Source organism: Podarcis cretensis, assembly GCF_951804945.1.
Source record: "Podarcis cretensis genome assembly, chromosome: 12".
Taxonomy (NCBI): Eukaryota; Metazoa; Chordata; class Lepidosauria; order Squamata; family Lacertidae; genus Podarcis; species Podarcis cretensis.
In genome coordinates this window covers 38,659,683-38,675,708 of record NC_137181.1, presented here as the reverse complement: position 1 = coordinate 38,675,708, position 16,026 = coordinate 38,659,683, and the positions used below count along the sequence as shown (strand labels likewise).

At 45.0% G+C, this 16,026-nt stretch overlaps 2 protein-coding genes across 3 annotated transcripts in view; both read right to left on the bottom strand.

Annotated features, from left to right (window-relative positions):
* Positions 1-613: 613 nt before the first annotated feature.
* On the bottom strand, positions 614-1,704 carry PRR15 (proline rich 15). Its single transcript, XM_079948484.1, has one exon. The coding sequence runs from the start codon at positions 1,378-1,380 to the stop codon at positions 985-987; it is 396 nt and encodes a 131-aa protein (XP_079804610.1). The 5' UTR covers positions 1,381-1,704; the 3' UTR covers positions 614-984.
* A 10,754-nt stretch (positions 1,705-12,458) lies between these two features.
* Positions 12,459-16,026, bottom strand: part of CHN2 (chimerin 2) — a 139,657-nt gene continuing 136,089 nt past the window's right edge. For both annotated transcript variants that reach the window (XM_079948053.1, XM_079948054.1), the window contains one exon: positions 12,459-15,055. In XM_079948053.1, coding sequence (XP_079804179.1) covers positions 14,884-15,055 — 172 coding nt within the window. In that variant the 3' untranslated portion in view covers positions 12,459-14,883. The remainder of the gene's footprint in view (positions 15,056-16,026) is intronic.

The following is a 16,026-nucleotide window of genomic DNA, read 5'->3' as shown; positions in this document are numbered from 1 at the left end:
TTTAATTTTGTTTCTCAGGAGCAGCTAATGCAGGAGATTGGAATTCTGAATCTATTTGCATGACAGTGACTTGCAAGAGCAGACAACTGGGGTCCCTGTTGCAGGTCACCTTCAAAAACAGGTTTTTAACATGTGTTCTGAAATCTCATTAAAAGGCACCTAGGAACCCCCTCTAATTATTTTAAACCTCAGCATTTTGGTGTGCCTTTTTAAAATATATATACAGATGTTCCACTTGACTTTATCAGCACTAGGTCTCTCTGCCACTCCAACTCTGTCCCTACTGGCATCTTCAGGGAAAACCTGACATTACTGTACTGTACCTGCTTAATGGACCTCAAGTGTTCCTTGGGCAACAGCAAGACATCTTCATCTGACCCAGAGCAGCAGTTAAGTTTTATCAATGCTGCACATTGATATAGGTCACCAGTGGGCTATTTACCATGTTTGTGTGTTTGTTTCCAATTTGGGACATCTACTGCAATACCTAAACATAGGACTAAGTTGGGGCTGCATGCTAGAATTCTTATTCTCCATTATCATTATTATTCCACTGGCGGTTTTCTGCAAAAGGTGGTGGTGGGCGTGAAATAAACCACAATGACGATTTCGCTGGGGACACTGCCCGCTGAACACACTTTAATTTCACGACCGGAAAGGGCAGCTGAACTTCAGCGGGTCTCTTCCTTATTGCATGTTCCTATTGTCCCAGAGATCTGCGGCCCTCCCCGTGAAATAGGAGACCCCCGTGGTCGACTAAGGCGCCCGCCTCGCCATCATCTGTCCCCTCGGCGAGGGCGTAAGAGGCTTTGCAAACTCGCGCGCAGGATCCTCAAGGCCACAGTTCCCCAAAAGCGCAGCCGAGCGCGCACACACACGCTCCTCCCCTCGGCCGGAGACGAGGCGGCAACCAGGCCGCCTTTCCCCAAGATCCGACAGGCAGCTCCTCCTCTGGGCCTGGCAGGGGCCGGCGGGGAGGCGTGGTCACTGGCACGGCGTCTCTTCGGCGGGGCGCGCCGGGGCGGGGTTCCCGGCGGCGGCTTCCGGCGCCCCTTGGAAGAGCTGCTGGGGACTGTCCGCCAGCAGCGTGGCGCGCACTTTCCGCTTCTCCTTGAAGCGGCCCGAGCGGGAGATCTTAAGGTTCCGGCGGCTGCCCGAGTTGGGCTGCTGGGTCTCTTGAGAGTCCGAGGGGCTGGGCGCGGCGGGGAGCATCTCCGAGGGCTCAGGCACCTGCCGAGGAGGCCACGCAGACGGAGCCGCAGCCGCTGGCGATTCCTTGGGCTTTTTCCTGCTGGTCAACGATTTCCACCAGGCGCCCGAGGAGCCGCCTTTGGCCGCGGGCCCCGTCGAGGGGGCGGCCGTGCCGGCGCTCTCGGCCATCTTCCGGAGGGCAGGAGGCGCCCGCGCGCCCCTTCCCGGTCAGGGGGGTCCTGGGCGATGCCGGTGGCCTGGAGGGGAGGACAGAGAGGAGGGAGGCTTGTTTAGTTGTTTAGCAGCAGGAACTGGAGCCCTCACCGACTTGGGGTCCGCGGTAGGGAGGAGACATTTAAGGGGGTGCGGGAGACATCGGACGCAGGGAGCGCGATTAGTAGGCTCCGTGGGAGGAACTGTCTAAGAGGGTCATCGTAACCATACGCAGAGACTCCACTTCCATTTTATTTTATTATTTACTCGCTTCCAAATCGTGACGACAGGGCTATCTTGAGGCCTAGCGCCCCCTTCCTCCCCCCCCCCAAGGCTGCGTCAAAAAATGTTTTGGTTCATAGAGGTCCTGAAGGATAGCTCCTTTGGTAGAGCCTGAGACTCTTAATCTCAGGGTTGTGGGCGAAAGATGCCTGCACTGCAAGGAGTTGGACTAGATGATCCTTGTGGTCCCTTCAAACTCTACAGTTCTGTAATTCTACCCGGAGTAGGACTAACATTGAATATAACCCTCCCCCTCCCAAAAAGGGAGATAGGCAAAGGTAAAGAGACCCCTGACCATTAGGTCCAGTCGTGGCCGACTCTGGGGTTGCGGCGCTCATCTCGCTTTATTGGCCAAGGGAGCCGGCATACAGCATGACTAAGCCGCTTCTGGCGAACCAGAACAGTGCACGGAAACGCCGTTTACCTTCCTGCCAGAGCAGTACCTATTTATCTACTTGCACTTGTGTGCTTTCGAACTGCTAGGTTGGCAGGAGCAGGGACCGAGCATCGGGAGCTCACCCCGTTGCGGGGATTCAAACCGCCAACCTTCTGATTGGCAAGTCCTAGGCTCTGTGGTTTAACCCACAGCGCCACAGAGATACCACTGCACAAATAGGAAGTGCCCAGCTTGGGGGCATAATGGGGCTGATGAAAGCTCTATGTTAGGAATGTGGGGGCTGGGCCCTCCTGGTGATGTTGGAGTGTATGTCCCACCACCACTGGCCCTGGTGGGGACTGATATGGCCCTCCAGTTACTGTTGGACTCCCAGGTACCCCAACCCTTTCAGCCCAATAGTATGAAGTTAAGATTTGTAATCATTTCCTTGTAAACCTATTAAAAAACAAAACAAAAACACATAAAACACTTTTCCAAATACGTAGCACCCCTAAATGTGCTAGGATGCAAAGCCAACCAGGTAATACACTTTGCAACAGCCCTCCTGCTGGATGCCGAAAGGAAGAAAAGCACTCTTGTTTTCTGCCCAGGAGGAGAGTTAATAAATAAATAAAAACCCTGAAGAAACAAGCTTGTGAAAAATGACATCATCACACTAACCAAATCGCCTGCTAATAAATATGTATTTTATTATTTAATATATTTATATTATATACAGAAGAACCACCAGCATTGCTGCTTCAAGTCGTCTCACAGTTTTTTGGGAGTGTCAACAAACAGTTATCTGAAGACTTTTGGCCTGCTCCTTATTAAGAATCCCACAGTGGGCCACAACAATATCTTAAACCAGAAGCAGCCATAAAATATCAAAATTATATACGGTCCAGTGAGGAAGAGCGAATTCTCAACATTCTCAACCAAACTCCACGGTAAATAAGTTTTCCAAAAGTGTCCAAAGAACCAGTGGGAGGGCGACTGCATTTCTGAGGTATCTGAATTGAGAATATAGGCAGGATTCAGTAGACATTATGTACTTAAATTTCAAAAAACTTTCAATAAAGTCCGTCGCCGAAGACTCCCGAGCAAACTAGCAGTCATGGAATAAGGAGACAGGTCATGGATCAGTAACTGGTCCCAGAACAGGAAGCAGAGAGTTGGAATGAATGGACCGTTCTCAAATGGGAGGGATGTAAGAAGTGGAATCCCTCAAGGATCTGTACTGTGTCACTTCATAAATGATATGAAGTTAGGAGAAAGTACTGAGACGTCCAAGTCTGATAGCACACAACTGTTGAGGATGCCAAAACAAAAAGGGTTTGAGAAGAGTTCCAAACGGAACTCTCCCGAATTGGCAGAATAGGCATTAAAATGCCAAATATGACTCATTGTAAGCAAGTATAAAGCGATGCACATTGGGTCAAAAACAACAACAACATCCCAAACTTCATATATGCCAATGGTGTCTGATCTGACAGTGACTATCTGGAACAGAGATCTTAGGAATCATAGTTAATAGGTCAGTGAAAATGTCAACTCCATGTGTGCAGCTGTGAAAAAAAATGAAAACCCATGTCTACTAAGATCATTAGGAAGGGAATTGAAAATGAAACTGCCTAATTCAGTTGTACAAATCCATGGCGTGATAACACTTGAAATACTTTGTATAGTTCTGGATGTCATACCTGAAAGGGAATATTCCAGAGCTGGAAGAAGTGCAGAAAAGGTGCATCCCAAATGATCAAGGGACTGGAGCAACTTCCCTATGAGGAAATCTACATTTGGGACTTTAAAGTTTAGGGGGGAAGAAATGCGGGTGGCGCTGTGGGTTAAACCACAGAGCCTAGGACTTGCCAATCAGAAGGTCGGCGGTTCGAATTCCCGTGACGGGGCGAGCTCCTGTTGCTCAGTCCCAGCTCCTGCCCACCTAGCAGTTCGAAAGCATGTCAGAGTGCAAGTAGATAAATAGGTACTGCTCTGGCGGGAAGGTAAACGGCGTTTCCGTGTGCTGCCCTGGTTCACCAGAAGCAGCTTAGTCATGCTGGCCACATGACCCAGAAGCTGTACGCCGGCTCCCTCAGCCAATAAAGCGAGATGAGCGCCACAACCCCAGAGTCGGTCACGACTGGACCTAATGGTCAGGGGTCCCTTTAAGGGGAGACAGGATAGAGATGTAAAAAAAAAGAGAGAGAGAGATGCATAGTGTGAAGAAAGTGGATTAGAGGTATTTTATCCCTCCTCATACTAGAAAAGGGGCAGCAAGCATTTTTTCCAGCCCAATGGCTGCACTTACTGATGGCCAACCTTCTGAGGATTGCATGCAAAAGTGGGTGTGGCCAAAGTGTATAAGTGGGTGTGGCCTTTTTTTAAAAAATACACACTTGGAGATATCACAAGTACCTTCTGGCATTCCATAATCACAACAGGGGGTCTTGAAGGAGTAGTCCATACAAGAATATGTGTGTGCATGTGTATAATTTTTTACTTTTAGAAATTTAGAATCTGCATGGATCCTTAGGAATGGTCATTTAATTACTATTTTTTAAAATGACAATTATGTACTGCTTTCAGGCTCCAAGTTCTCTGTTCCTATACTAGAGCCTGGGGTCATGCAATGAAGCTCTTGGAAGATTTAAGATGGGCAAAAGAAATACATCACACAGTACATAGCTAAATAGTGTACAGTAAGCCTGTAACTTAAGTGGGTGTTATGTTTTAGGGATTGTGCCTAAAGCCAGAATCACATACAGCCAAAGCACTTTGGGTGCAATGGCAGGTGAGATTACCAATGTCTTTTTTCCTGGATGTCCACCCTCTGTCCGCTCCCTTGAATTTATTTATTGTGAAGTACATAAAGCTGAATGTGCCCAAGTTCAATGCACATAAGCTTTGGGATTATTGAAATTCTCTACTACTATATGTAGTAATGGTCACAAACTTGGATGGCTTTAGAACGGAATTCAACAAATAATGGAGGATAAGGCTCTCAAAGGCTTATTGAAGATGTGTGTACCACCACTACGAAAGACAGTGTGCTGGGTACCACAAATGCTGTTAAGCTCATGTCCTGCTTGTGAGTTCCCCATAGGCATCTAATTGGCCACTCTGAAAATAGGATGCGGGACTAGATGGTCCTTTGGTCTTGTTCAGTAGGCCACTTCTTATGTCTTGCTTACGATGTTTTTGAACTCTGCTTCTTGGTAGAATGTTCACTGGCAAGGCTTAGGGTTGCAGTTTATTAATGGCAAAGTGCAAGCTAATTGTCTTGAAAATCAAGAGGTCTAATGTCCACAGAACTGGGCAACGTTTTACATTAAGACAATTTGTCAGTGTCTTATCATCTTTGCTTCTAACAGCAGTAGTCTGCGCATGTCTACTCACAAGTAAATTCCATTGAATTTAATGGGACTTACTCCCAGATCAAGACAGAGGATTGAGCAGGACTCAGCTGTTCCCAACCTGCCACTGTTGATAGATTTCATAGGATAGGAACTGTGTCCATTCCTAAGCACGTTGGTGAGGAAACTATGCAAACTTTAATTCATCTAGAATGCTTTGGAGAGTTAAAACCTTTCCACACTGCATAACCTTCTTTTGTACTAATGAAGTCATTAGCAGTAGTTAAACCTTTCCGAGACTGGCTAAGCAACCAAGAATTCAGTTGCTTAGCACAATTCATCAAAAGCTTCTTTGGTTTGAAGATTTAAACAGAGGCTTGTGGTATTTCCAGTACACTTGGTTTCTGATCCAGCAGTACCTCCTGACAAGTCCAGCTATAGTTGAACATTTGCAGCAAAGTTCAGCACCATCAGCTTACAAAAATTTGCTAAGTGGGATTGAAATGTTAACTTTTCAGGTTTGTGAATTTTGCATTGGTATGTTGTTCACAGCAAACAATGGGAACAAAATGATTTGGTCTTAGGCCAAAACCACCCAAACTGAGTGAGCAGAAAACTGCAGTTCAGCATAAGTTTCACTGAACTCAGTACCCCAACTTCCAAGTAAACGTGGATAAGGATGGATTGTGAGCCAGTTGATACCTAGCCACCTCGTGCAGAGCAAAATTTGATTCAAAGTAGAAGAGACAGAATTAAAAGTATATTCTGTATTCTAGTTTCAGCATATCTGCATAATCAGATATACCCAATTATCAGTGTTTTGCCTCGGTTGGGATTGTTTCTTCTCTTCTCCATTCCCTTTGAACGCATGGCACAAATATAGCTCATTTTTCTGCACTTTCGGAATTTCTTTTTAATGCAGATACACGTACTGTGGGTCTCATTTGCTCCCGAATTGTGGCCTACTGTCTGATCAGACTTAAATGCAGTTGTCCATCTAGTTCCAATAATTGACAGGCAGATACCTTAAGGAAATATTCAAACAAATCACAATAGTAATGACTACTCCTTTTTTTTTCTTCCTCCCAGGACCTGGAAGTCAGACATATATATACCCACCCTGGGGGTATCTTATGACAAAGGGTGAGATGTTAATAAATAATAGTACACTGTCTCTGAACATGGAGGTTCAATTTAGCTATCATGGCTCTGTGACATGGAGACTGAGGATTAATTTCCTAGGACTACTTCACCCTGGGAGTTGAACTGCTAGGAGCAGACAGTCACATGCATGCCCCTTCCGTTCTGCAAACTTAACTCACTGGTTTTCTATTTTGTGCACACATCGGCTGAGTCACTACATAAGTGGTTCTTCTCCATGCAGCTGCACAAGCCAACTATAAATGTTTCTGTAAAAGTTCGCTGGAGGTGTTGCTTCAGCTTGATAAGGAAATGGAAGGCAAACCTTGCTCCTTCCTACAAGGGAGCTTTCAGATTTTGCACAGCCTTATCACACAAACAGTGCTATGGTTTGTCATCATAAACTGGTGATCATGACAGGTAGGGCCAGGCACTTTGGAAACTCTCTCCTAAATCTTCAACATGCTTTCATTTCTGAGACGTTTCCTGCTTGCTTGTGAAGCAAAAAAACATTCTTGCTCTGTTGAATGATGGAACATTCATACCGGCTGCACTGGGGCCAGGATTTCACCCACAGCGTGTAATATTTTGTACACGTAGAATCCATCGAGCAGAATGCAACTCACTGAACTGCTGCAAAGACCAGAATGAGGCAGGTTCCTTCGAACAGCAGGTAAAAGTGATAAACTAAGCTTTTTTTTTTTGAACGGTTAATTGCAACATTTATCTAATAGTGGCGGCCCCCTTTCCAGCAGGACTTGGATACTGAGGTAGCAGCTCTTCGTTGCCTTTGTTAATTAAGCTTGTTGCAAGTCATAGCTAGAGGGCCCAAGTTGCACCTGTACTGTGCAAGGAAACAACTCAGCAGGTGCAACTGAGGACACAGCAGAAAAATGCCCTTTATAACTCGGGTTATTTTTTATGGCCAGATAACCCTTAGCTGTCAACATTTTGCTAATTTGAAAGGTGGGGTGAAACTGGGGAATTTTTTTATAGCAGAGCTATAATCCCCAAACTGCATCGCCCGCTATACACATGCTTCTTTAGGATTTTCCTTTACCAGTTGCTTAATCCAGAGCTACTGGAGGAAAAACAAAGCCTGTTGGATTTCTGTCTATTATGCAGAAAGGGAGGGGAGGGGTGTGTGCATATGTAAATAGCAACCCTCCATTTCAGAGCTCTTCAGAGATTACAGTAGTGTACCGGGACCCTCAGACATAGTTCCCGTTAAGTTCATTCAGCGGGATTATAAAACTGACCCCATGCACCTTTAATCAGAAGAAAGCCCAGATGTCTTCAGTGGGGCTTGCTGCGAAGTACATGACCCAGGATTGCAGCCTTGGACTGCAATCTTGTACACACTTAGCTAGCAACAAGTCCCACTGAAATCAACGGGGCTTTCCTCAGAGCAAACATGTACAGGACGGCACTGTTAGTTCACGGCACGTGTCTTTAGGATTGAATCTTAGAAACGTAGGGCTGCAGGGGACCCAAGGGGTCATCTAGTCCAACCCCCTGCAACGCAACGCAGGAATAAATTAAGAGTGTTGGACTATCACTTGGGAGGCCAGAATTCAAATCCCCACTCAGCCATGAAGCTCACTGGGTGACCTCGAGGCCAGTCACCATCCCTTAGCCTAACCTACCTCACAGGGTTGCTGTGAGGATGAAATGAGGAGGAAGGGAGAACCATGGACACCATCTTGAGATCCTTGGAAGATAAAGGTAATAAATCTGTAATAAATCTGTAAATAGTACAGTGGTACCTTGGGAAGTAAGAGCTGGACCATAAAGAAGGCTGATCGCCGAAGAATTGATGCTTTTGAATTATGGTGCTGGAGGAGACTCTTGAGAGTCCCATGGACTGCAAGAAGATCAAACTTCTCCATTCTGAAGGAAATCAGCCCTGAGTGCTCACTGGAAGGACAGATTGTGAAGCTGAGGCTCCAATACTTTGGCCACCTCATGAGAAGAGAAGACTCCCTGGAGAAGACCCTGATGTTGGGAAAGATGGAGGGCACAAGGAGAAGGGGGCGACAGAGGGCGAGATGGTTGGATAGTGTTTTCGAGGTTACCAGCATGAGTCTGACCAAGCTGCGGGGGGCAGTGGAGGACAGGAGTGCCTGGCGTTCTCTGGTCCATGGGGTCACGAAGAGTCGGACACGACTAAACGACTAAACAACAACACCTCGGGTTAAGTACTTAATTCGTTCTGGAGCTCCGTACTTAACCTGAAACTGTTCTTAACCAGAAGCACCACTTTAGCTAATGGGGCCTCCTGCTGGCTGCATCGCTGCAGCACGATTTCTGTTCTCATACTGAAGCAAAGTTCTTAACCTGAAGCACTATTTCTGGGTTAGCAGAGTCTGTAACCTGAAGCGTATGTAACCTGAGGTATACCATTGTAATAAATCTATAAGACAGACAGACAGACAGACAGACAGACAGACAGACAGAGATAGACAGATAGATAGATAGATAGATAGATAGATAGATAGAACCCCATGCACACTTCTTGGGGAAAAAGTCCCACTCAACTCACCGTGCTAAGGCACGAAAATCCCCAATTGCTCCGCATCAGCCACGCTGAAGCCCCCTTGCCTCCACACTTAGGGCAGCTGACAGGAAGGAGGTGGCAGCCTAGCTCCGCACCCGCCCACGCAGCATCTTTTGCCGGCTGCTCCCCCACCCCCTGACCAGGCTGAGGAAGCCCCCCTCCCTCCCTCCCTCCCTCCCGCCTCTCAGGCGCGCCCCTCCCCTTTGCCTTTCATGCTGCATGCAAGGTGCGCTCGTGCAAGGTGAGCAGCGCGCGCGCGCGCGCCCTTAGCGCTGCGCGACAGGTGGGCGCCTCTGGGCAGATTCCCACCCCCACAGACGCAGGCGGAGAGGGCTCTTGCCGGGCACCTGTTGAAGAGAGCACCTGCCGGCTGAGGAGAAAGCAAGCGAAGGCGCCTTCTCGTGGGCTCTCACCTGTGCGCCGGAGGAGCGTCTTTTCTTCTTCCCCCTGAGAGCAGGCGCGGTGCTGGAAGGAGTCAGTCCATCCTCTCGCCGAGAGCGTCGTTACCTGGGCTTCCTTCTCTGAGGGAACTACTCGCTGCCGCAGCAACAGGCTGACTCTTGAGAGCGAGCGAGAGAGCGAGTGAGCCAGGGAACTTGGCCTCCTTCCGGCGCCCGCCCGCTCCAAAAGGGAGCGCCAACTTTCGCAGGTGAAGAACAATCCGCCGTCGGAAGCCGGCCTTTCAGCTAGCCGTCTCTAGGGACGACCGCGAGCCGCGGGGGGGGGGGGCGCTTGGGAAAGAGCGGCCGCGCTGTAAGGGAGCCAGCTCTCTCTCTCTCGCGCGCGCGCTTTTCGTGGCGAGGGAATCCCACCCGCCCGACTCACTTTCCTCGAAAGGTCTGAGCGGTGCACCTGATGCTCAGGCAACAAGGAAGCAGGTGCAGGTGAGCCCTCGAGAAGGGACCCCGCCCCTTCTCCTCCCTTAACGGGATTGGTCCCTCTCGCAGTGGCAGCTGGACAACGATTGGCCTGGGAAGAAGAAGGAGTAGTAGCACGGTATAAATCAAGAGGCAAAGGGAGTTACAGGACACAACTTTGATCTCTTTTGGAAGCTGGCCATGGCGGCAGCACACAACTTGGCTCTCTTCCTCAGTCCTGCGCTGATTTCCTTGTAATGCTGTCATGAGTTCTCCCCGCTTCTGGCACACTTGGTGCCCATGTGACCATTTGGCTAGGAGCAGGGATGAGAGAGAGCCAGGCACAACCGTTCTCTTAAGGCTTTGTAAAACCCTGCTTGTTTCGTAGAGCGTTTTCCGTTGCCCACATTTTGTGTGGCGTCTTAGGCCGGGTGTTCCCAAGCTGTGATAAGTCTTAGGATGTGTCTGTAGGGGGTTGTTGTCTGGGCTCTGAGGGGCTGAACTAGTGTGCCTGATTCACCCAGGCAACCCTAAGCAATCCCAGCAAAACTGAAGCAGCTGCAGAGTCCACATGTCCCACAAAACATGGGATAACACAGCAGTTCCTGTTAATGGGCACTTCTGCAACCAGGATGCTCCTTTGCAGAGCTAGATGGGTTTTTTTTTGCCCCGGGTGAAGGTTTCAGAGGGGCACCATTGAGGCTCCCCACTGTATGTATTTGAAATTGCGTGGGGTGGCGCCAAACTGGGTCTTTGATCCAGGTGAAATAAAGCTTAGTTTTGCCGCTGAAAGGTGGCACACTTTCTTTGTATGAAGTTTCAGCAAAGTTAAGAGCATTTCCAAGCAAACTTGTGTAAGATCATAGGAGTGTTTTTTAAGTGAAACAGGCCATGTGCAGTGGCTTCAGGCAGTAGTGTGAAGGCAGTGCTGCCCAATAGTCGAATGCTGGCCTTGGACAGAGGACACTTGAGATCTGAGTTAACAATTAGATAGTTTTGGGCAAGTCATTAATTTTCACAACCTGGATCTTCTCTATAAAAACTCTCCTCATTCTAGAGAGGTCACCATTTATCTATCCTGCCACCTAAATCTCAAAATAATTTGAGAATTTCTTTCTCCACAACAGATTCCAGCCCTCAGGAATTTAAGGATGGTGTGTGCAAGCAGCAATTGTTTTAGGTGCGTCAGATATTTGTGCAACCCGGGAAGTGACCCAAAACCGCCACAAAAACATCACAAAAGGGGCAGAATGGGACAGGGGCAGAGACGGAACGGGGGCTTTTTCAATTATGATTCAGATATATGCGATTTCACTTAAACACATGGTGCCGTGGAATGTAATCGCCATGTAAATTGGGAGTTACCTGTATGATAAAATAAGCAGGTTCTTTGACTTTCTCTGAAGTTGTTTTAGCAAGGGAGCCTTGCTAGGTACCTGAGACAGGGAACAGGTGGGCACAATAGAGTTAGCATGATGGATACAAAGAGCATTGGAGGGCTTTCTGAACTTGTTGAAAGTTATCAGTAAAAAACAGTCGCAAGATTTCACACGGACTTCAGAAGACCTTTATGCACTTCTTGTGTTTATATAGTAGTAGTTTAGTTGGAAATGAAGACACTATGTCCTGTTACTGACCCCTTTAAAGGCCTTGATTCATTTACCCTCAGTCTACAGGCTCGCAGTGTACTTAAGAGTTTGGAGATGCATCAGAGAGCACAAAATTTGCTGGGGAATGTGTGTCAGGGATGTTTGTTTGTGAAGCTCAAGGCACGCGAAGTACCCTTCCGCAAATAAATTGCAGAAGCCCACCAGTGAAATGCTGGCTTTTTAGGCAGAGATCAGTTTTACTTCTTGAGACATCATTGCCCGATTTCAGTATGGACTTTGGGCACAGCCCTGGGATGTATTATGTAGTCATTGTATTATGTACAATGCATCTTGAGCTCAAAAAACAAACTGGCAAAACCAGTTTCCATAAAATAGTACAAGAAGAAACTTCTGTAATATAGTTCAGCGTGTTTTCTCATTCAGGCACTTAATAAGCCTTTGAATAATGTGATTCAACATACTGAGAGCCTTGTGGAAGTAAAGGAAATAATAAAAGGGAGTAAGATTTCTTGGATAACATAATGTAGCTTTCTTCCATACTTGAGTTTTGTATAAAATTGGTAAGATAATGATAGGTGACTGTAGAACTTAATACCAGGAAACTAAAACATAAATATAGTATCTTCTATCTTGTTAAAGATAGGCAAAAGAAAGAGTAACATGGTCAGGTTAAATGTAGGAAGTTGTATGAATCTTAGAACACCTGATAAGTCTATATATTATTTAAATTACTTTTATATTAGTTCTATCAGCAAAATCATTTTTAAACAATTTGTTGCATGTAAACTGTATGAAAAATGTGCAGATCTTTAAACCATTTTTTTTTAAATGCATAGAGAAACCAAGTGTTTTCGCTTGCAGTGAAAATTACAGACAGGGACTCAACACATTTAATGGGATATTTTCCCCCCTTTCCATTTACACTATCATAAATTACAAAGCATATTTCACTTCACAAAATAAAACCATTTCCATACCATTTTATGACAGTATTTAGTACATAAACCTACAACAATTGAAATCTGTACAACTTAGGAGAATCCCTTCTAGCATTGTACCAGCAAAGCAGACCTCACTTACATCTGGCCTGCAGCCTGGGTCTGTCTGCTTAGCCCTTGGTGACCTATGTAAAGGATAACTGATATACATTATTTCATGTGCCTCCTTTTGTCTTTACTCTTTCTTCATTATCCATGTTGCACACTCCCCACCCCAATTTTAATAGAAACCTATGCTCCCTGAAATAATTCAGAAAACAGCATAATTGGGTTTTGATACTTAGGATTTGTACAAATTAAGAGCAGAGCTCAATAGAGTCTTTTGTATTGCAAATTCAGTTCCGTAATAAACTATGCTACCTTTGTGTTTGAAATTTTTGTACAAAAAAAATCTCACGATGAGAAAATTCCATGTGAGAAAAAAGTCTAATATTAGGATGAATTTCATTATATTGCATTGAGAGGTCAACCTTTTGAAAGATACCCCCCCCCCCCGAGATTTGGTAATATACCAATTCTCTATCCTTCACCTCTCTTTCCTTTATTAACAAATTTGTCAGAAGACACTGAAGAAAAGTGTGTAACTTTACAGATGTTTTACTTTTATAAATACAGAAGCAAAGTAATGCAACTTGATTTTTAGAAATAATAATAAAAAATTAACCCTAAATAAGTGCTAACTTTTAAGCAAGGCCAGGTAATATCCAATATTCTGGCATCACTTATTTTAATCATTACTGTACTCCAAAAAATGTGTTACGTGTAGTAGTTGATGCTAGTGTCTGTTTTTAAACCTTTGTTGCTCCTCTTTTTGGAAGGAGGTGGATAAATAGAATACTGTATTTGTATACCTCTAAAAGCAAAGAACATGAATTGCTAGAACATAACAAACCAAATAATATTAAGATGAGCACGAGAAATGAAGTCTCATTAAAAGCATTTGCAATGAAAGAGGTATGTCAGGGTAATACTGCACTAGTGGTAAATGTTTTCAATATCCATAGCAATAATGCTTAAGAGAACTATACGGAAAGTCATCAATGCACCGCATTGAATTATATCTTGCTAAAATAAAATGACATTCCTGCAGCTAACTAAAGTAAAAATATACTTTAAATACATGTTTGTTTCCATTTAGACATAGTATAATTATGTCTTAATTAGAAAGAAATCGTATACCCCTATAAAAACTAATACTGACAAACAACCTGATCCTTAAGATACTGGACAAGATAAAATATCCTGAATGTAGGGTCTTCCTTTTCTCCTGTGTGAATAGAAATGCTACCCATGTACCTTGGAAGTCAAATGGAATCCATTCCGGAAGTCCGTTTGACTTCCAAAGCGTTCAAAAACCAAAGCGCGGCTTCTGATTGGCTGCAGGAAGCTCCTGCAGCCAATTGGAAGTTGTGAAAGCCCCATTGGACGTTTGGCTTCCAAAAGAACGTTCGAAAACTGGAACAGTCACTTCCAGGTTTCGATCGTTTGGGAGCCAAAACATTCGAGAACTAGGCTGTTCGAAAACCAAGGTACGACTGTATACAGAAATTCTTTGTTGTATACAAGGCATTATACATAGAAGAAAACCAGGAAGACCCTGCCTGTACAGAAGCTCTGCTTGGAATCAGATCATGGACATTGTTACAATCCTACTACTTAATTTGCCATTATTTTCAGTAAGAGGAACACAACTGAAATAGTAGAGAGCATGTCTTGAGCGCTACATTATGGTGGTCATGGGGAAAATAAATCCCATCAAGTCCAATGCCACTTATTTCCACATAACTACCATGATCTAGAAATCATTGCATGCCAAAACGGGATGCAAGAAACCTGTTTTTTCCCCCCATATATGGTTTACCCTCCTTGAATCAGGGTTTACTACAACAATCCTTCAAATCTGCTATGCTGACCCAGTTCTTTTCAATAGGATCTGTGCCAGCATAGTACTTTGAGCATCAGGTTGAAAGTACCTTTTTGCTTCAATGATCTAAATAAAATACAAAGTTTGTGTCCTTTAATAAGTTACAGTAGAACAGTCTGTAACCTTTCTACATCGTTAACACTGGAAGCAAGGCAAAAGATACAAGGCAAGATGCTTTTCTTCTGACCTTTGTTCTTTCTTAAATAATTAAAAAAGAGGCATATGTCTATAAGACATTCCCCTTTTAACTAAATGTTTTGGTGTTCATCTGCAACACTGCAGAAAATAATGTGCTACCCTTTTTTTCTTATGGGAATTTGTTTTTCCTTTGAACTTGTATTTTCATAGCAGATGGCCATGAGTTTACAGCTTTGTTCATTTAAAACAAAACATCTTCGTTTTCTATCAATATTTGCACAATGAGTTTCTGGTACCGCATGTCATTGAGTGTAGCAAGAGTGCTGTCTTCTGGGGGTCTCATTAAAGTAGGTCCAAACACTATTCCCAAATTTTCAGCGTTCATAAAATTGTCTTTTTCATTCATGGTAATCCTAAAGGTGAAAGAAAAGTGATAGCTCTGTTAAACTGTTTTCCCACCCTTTCTTTATACCCAGAGCTGATTGGGAATTCTAGGAAAACACAAAAAAGTGCAGTTTTGAAAAGCTCAGTTCAGGCATAGGCAAACTCAGCCCTCCAGATGTTTTGAGACTACAATTTCCACCATCCCTGACCACTGGTCCTGTTAGCTAGGGATCATGGGAGTTGTAGGCCAAAAACATCTGGAGGGCCAAGTTTGCCTAAGCCTGGCTTAGTTAGCAATCTTGATTCAAGGTTATATCCAAACAGAAACAGATACCTGCTCCTTGATCTTAGGAACCGCCAGGCAAATTTTCTGTATATCTTAAGAGCTGTCCAAATGCATAGGGCTCAGAGAAACTACTTTTCAAAATATATAGTAGATATTTGCTTCACATGCTGAATAATGGTTGTTTCTGCACTGCAATAGTGGCCTGGGGGGGGGGAGAGCTGGAGCTACCCTTCCAACATTGACTTTTTGGCAACCTGAATGGAACTATTGTAGGACAAGGCAGGAATAAGGTTGGGCCTGTACCATAATGGCTCTGTTGGTTTACCCACAGGCCTATACCATATTGGCTCCAGCTCCCACCGCAGTGTCAATTTGTTGCACAACTGCTCTGTCCAAGAAAGCTGCAGTGACATCAGTGTTGGCAGGCTGGTAAGTTACACTGTGCACTTAAATGGAGACAGGAGATCAGTGCAGCACACCCACTTTTTCTGAATGGGGGGCACAATTACACGTGGGCAGGAGAGTTCCATGTGAAGGGTCCCCGTGGACAAACTGGTCGTCAATTTTTTTCCCTACACCTTTAGTAATAAATTAAACCTTTTTGTGTGTGTGTGAACCCACTTGGAAACAAATTTTGAATTAACTGTGATCTCTATGATGACTGATTGTACTCTCAGGTATCTTTCTACGTGTCTAACATTTCTAGTTTACTTA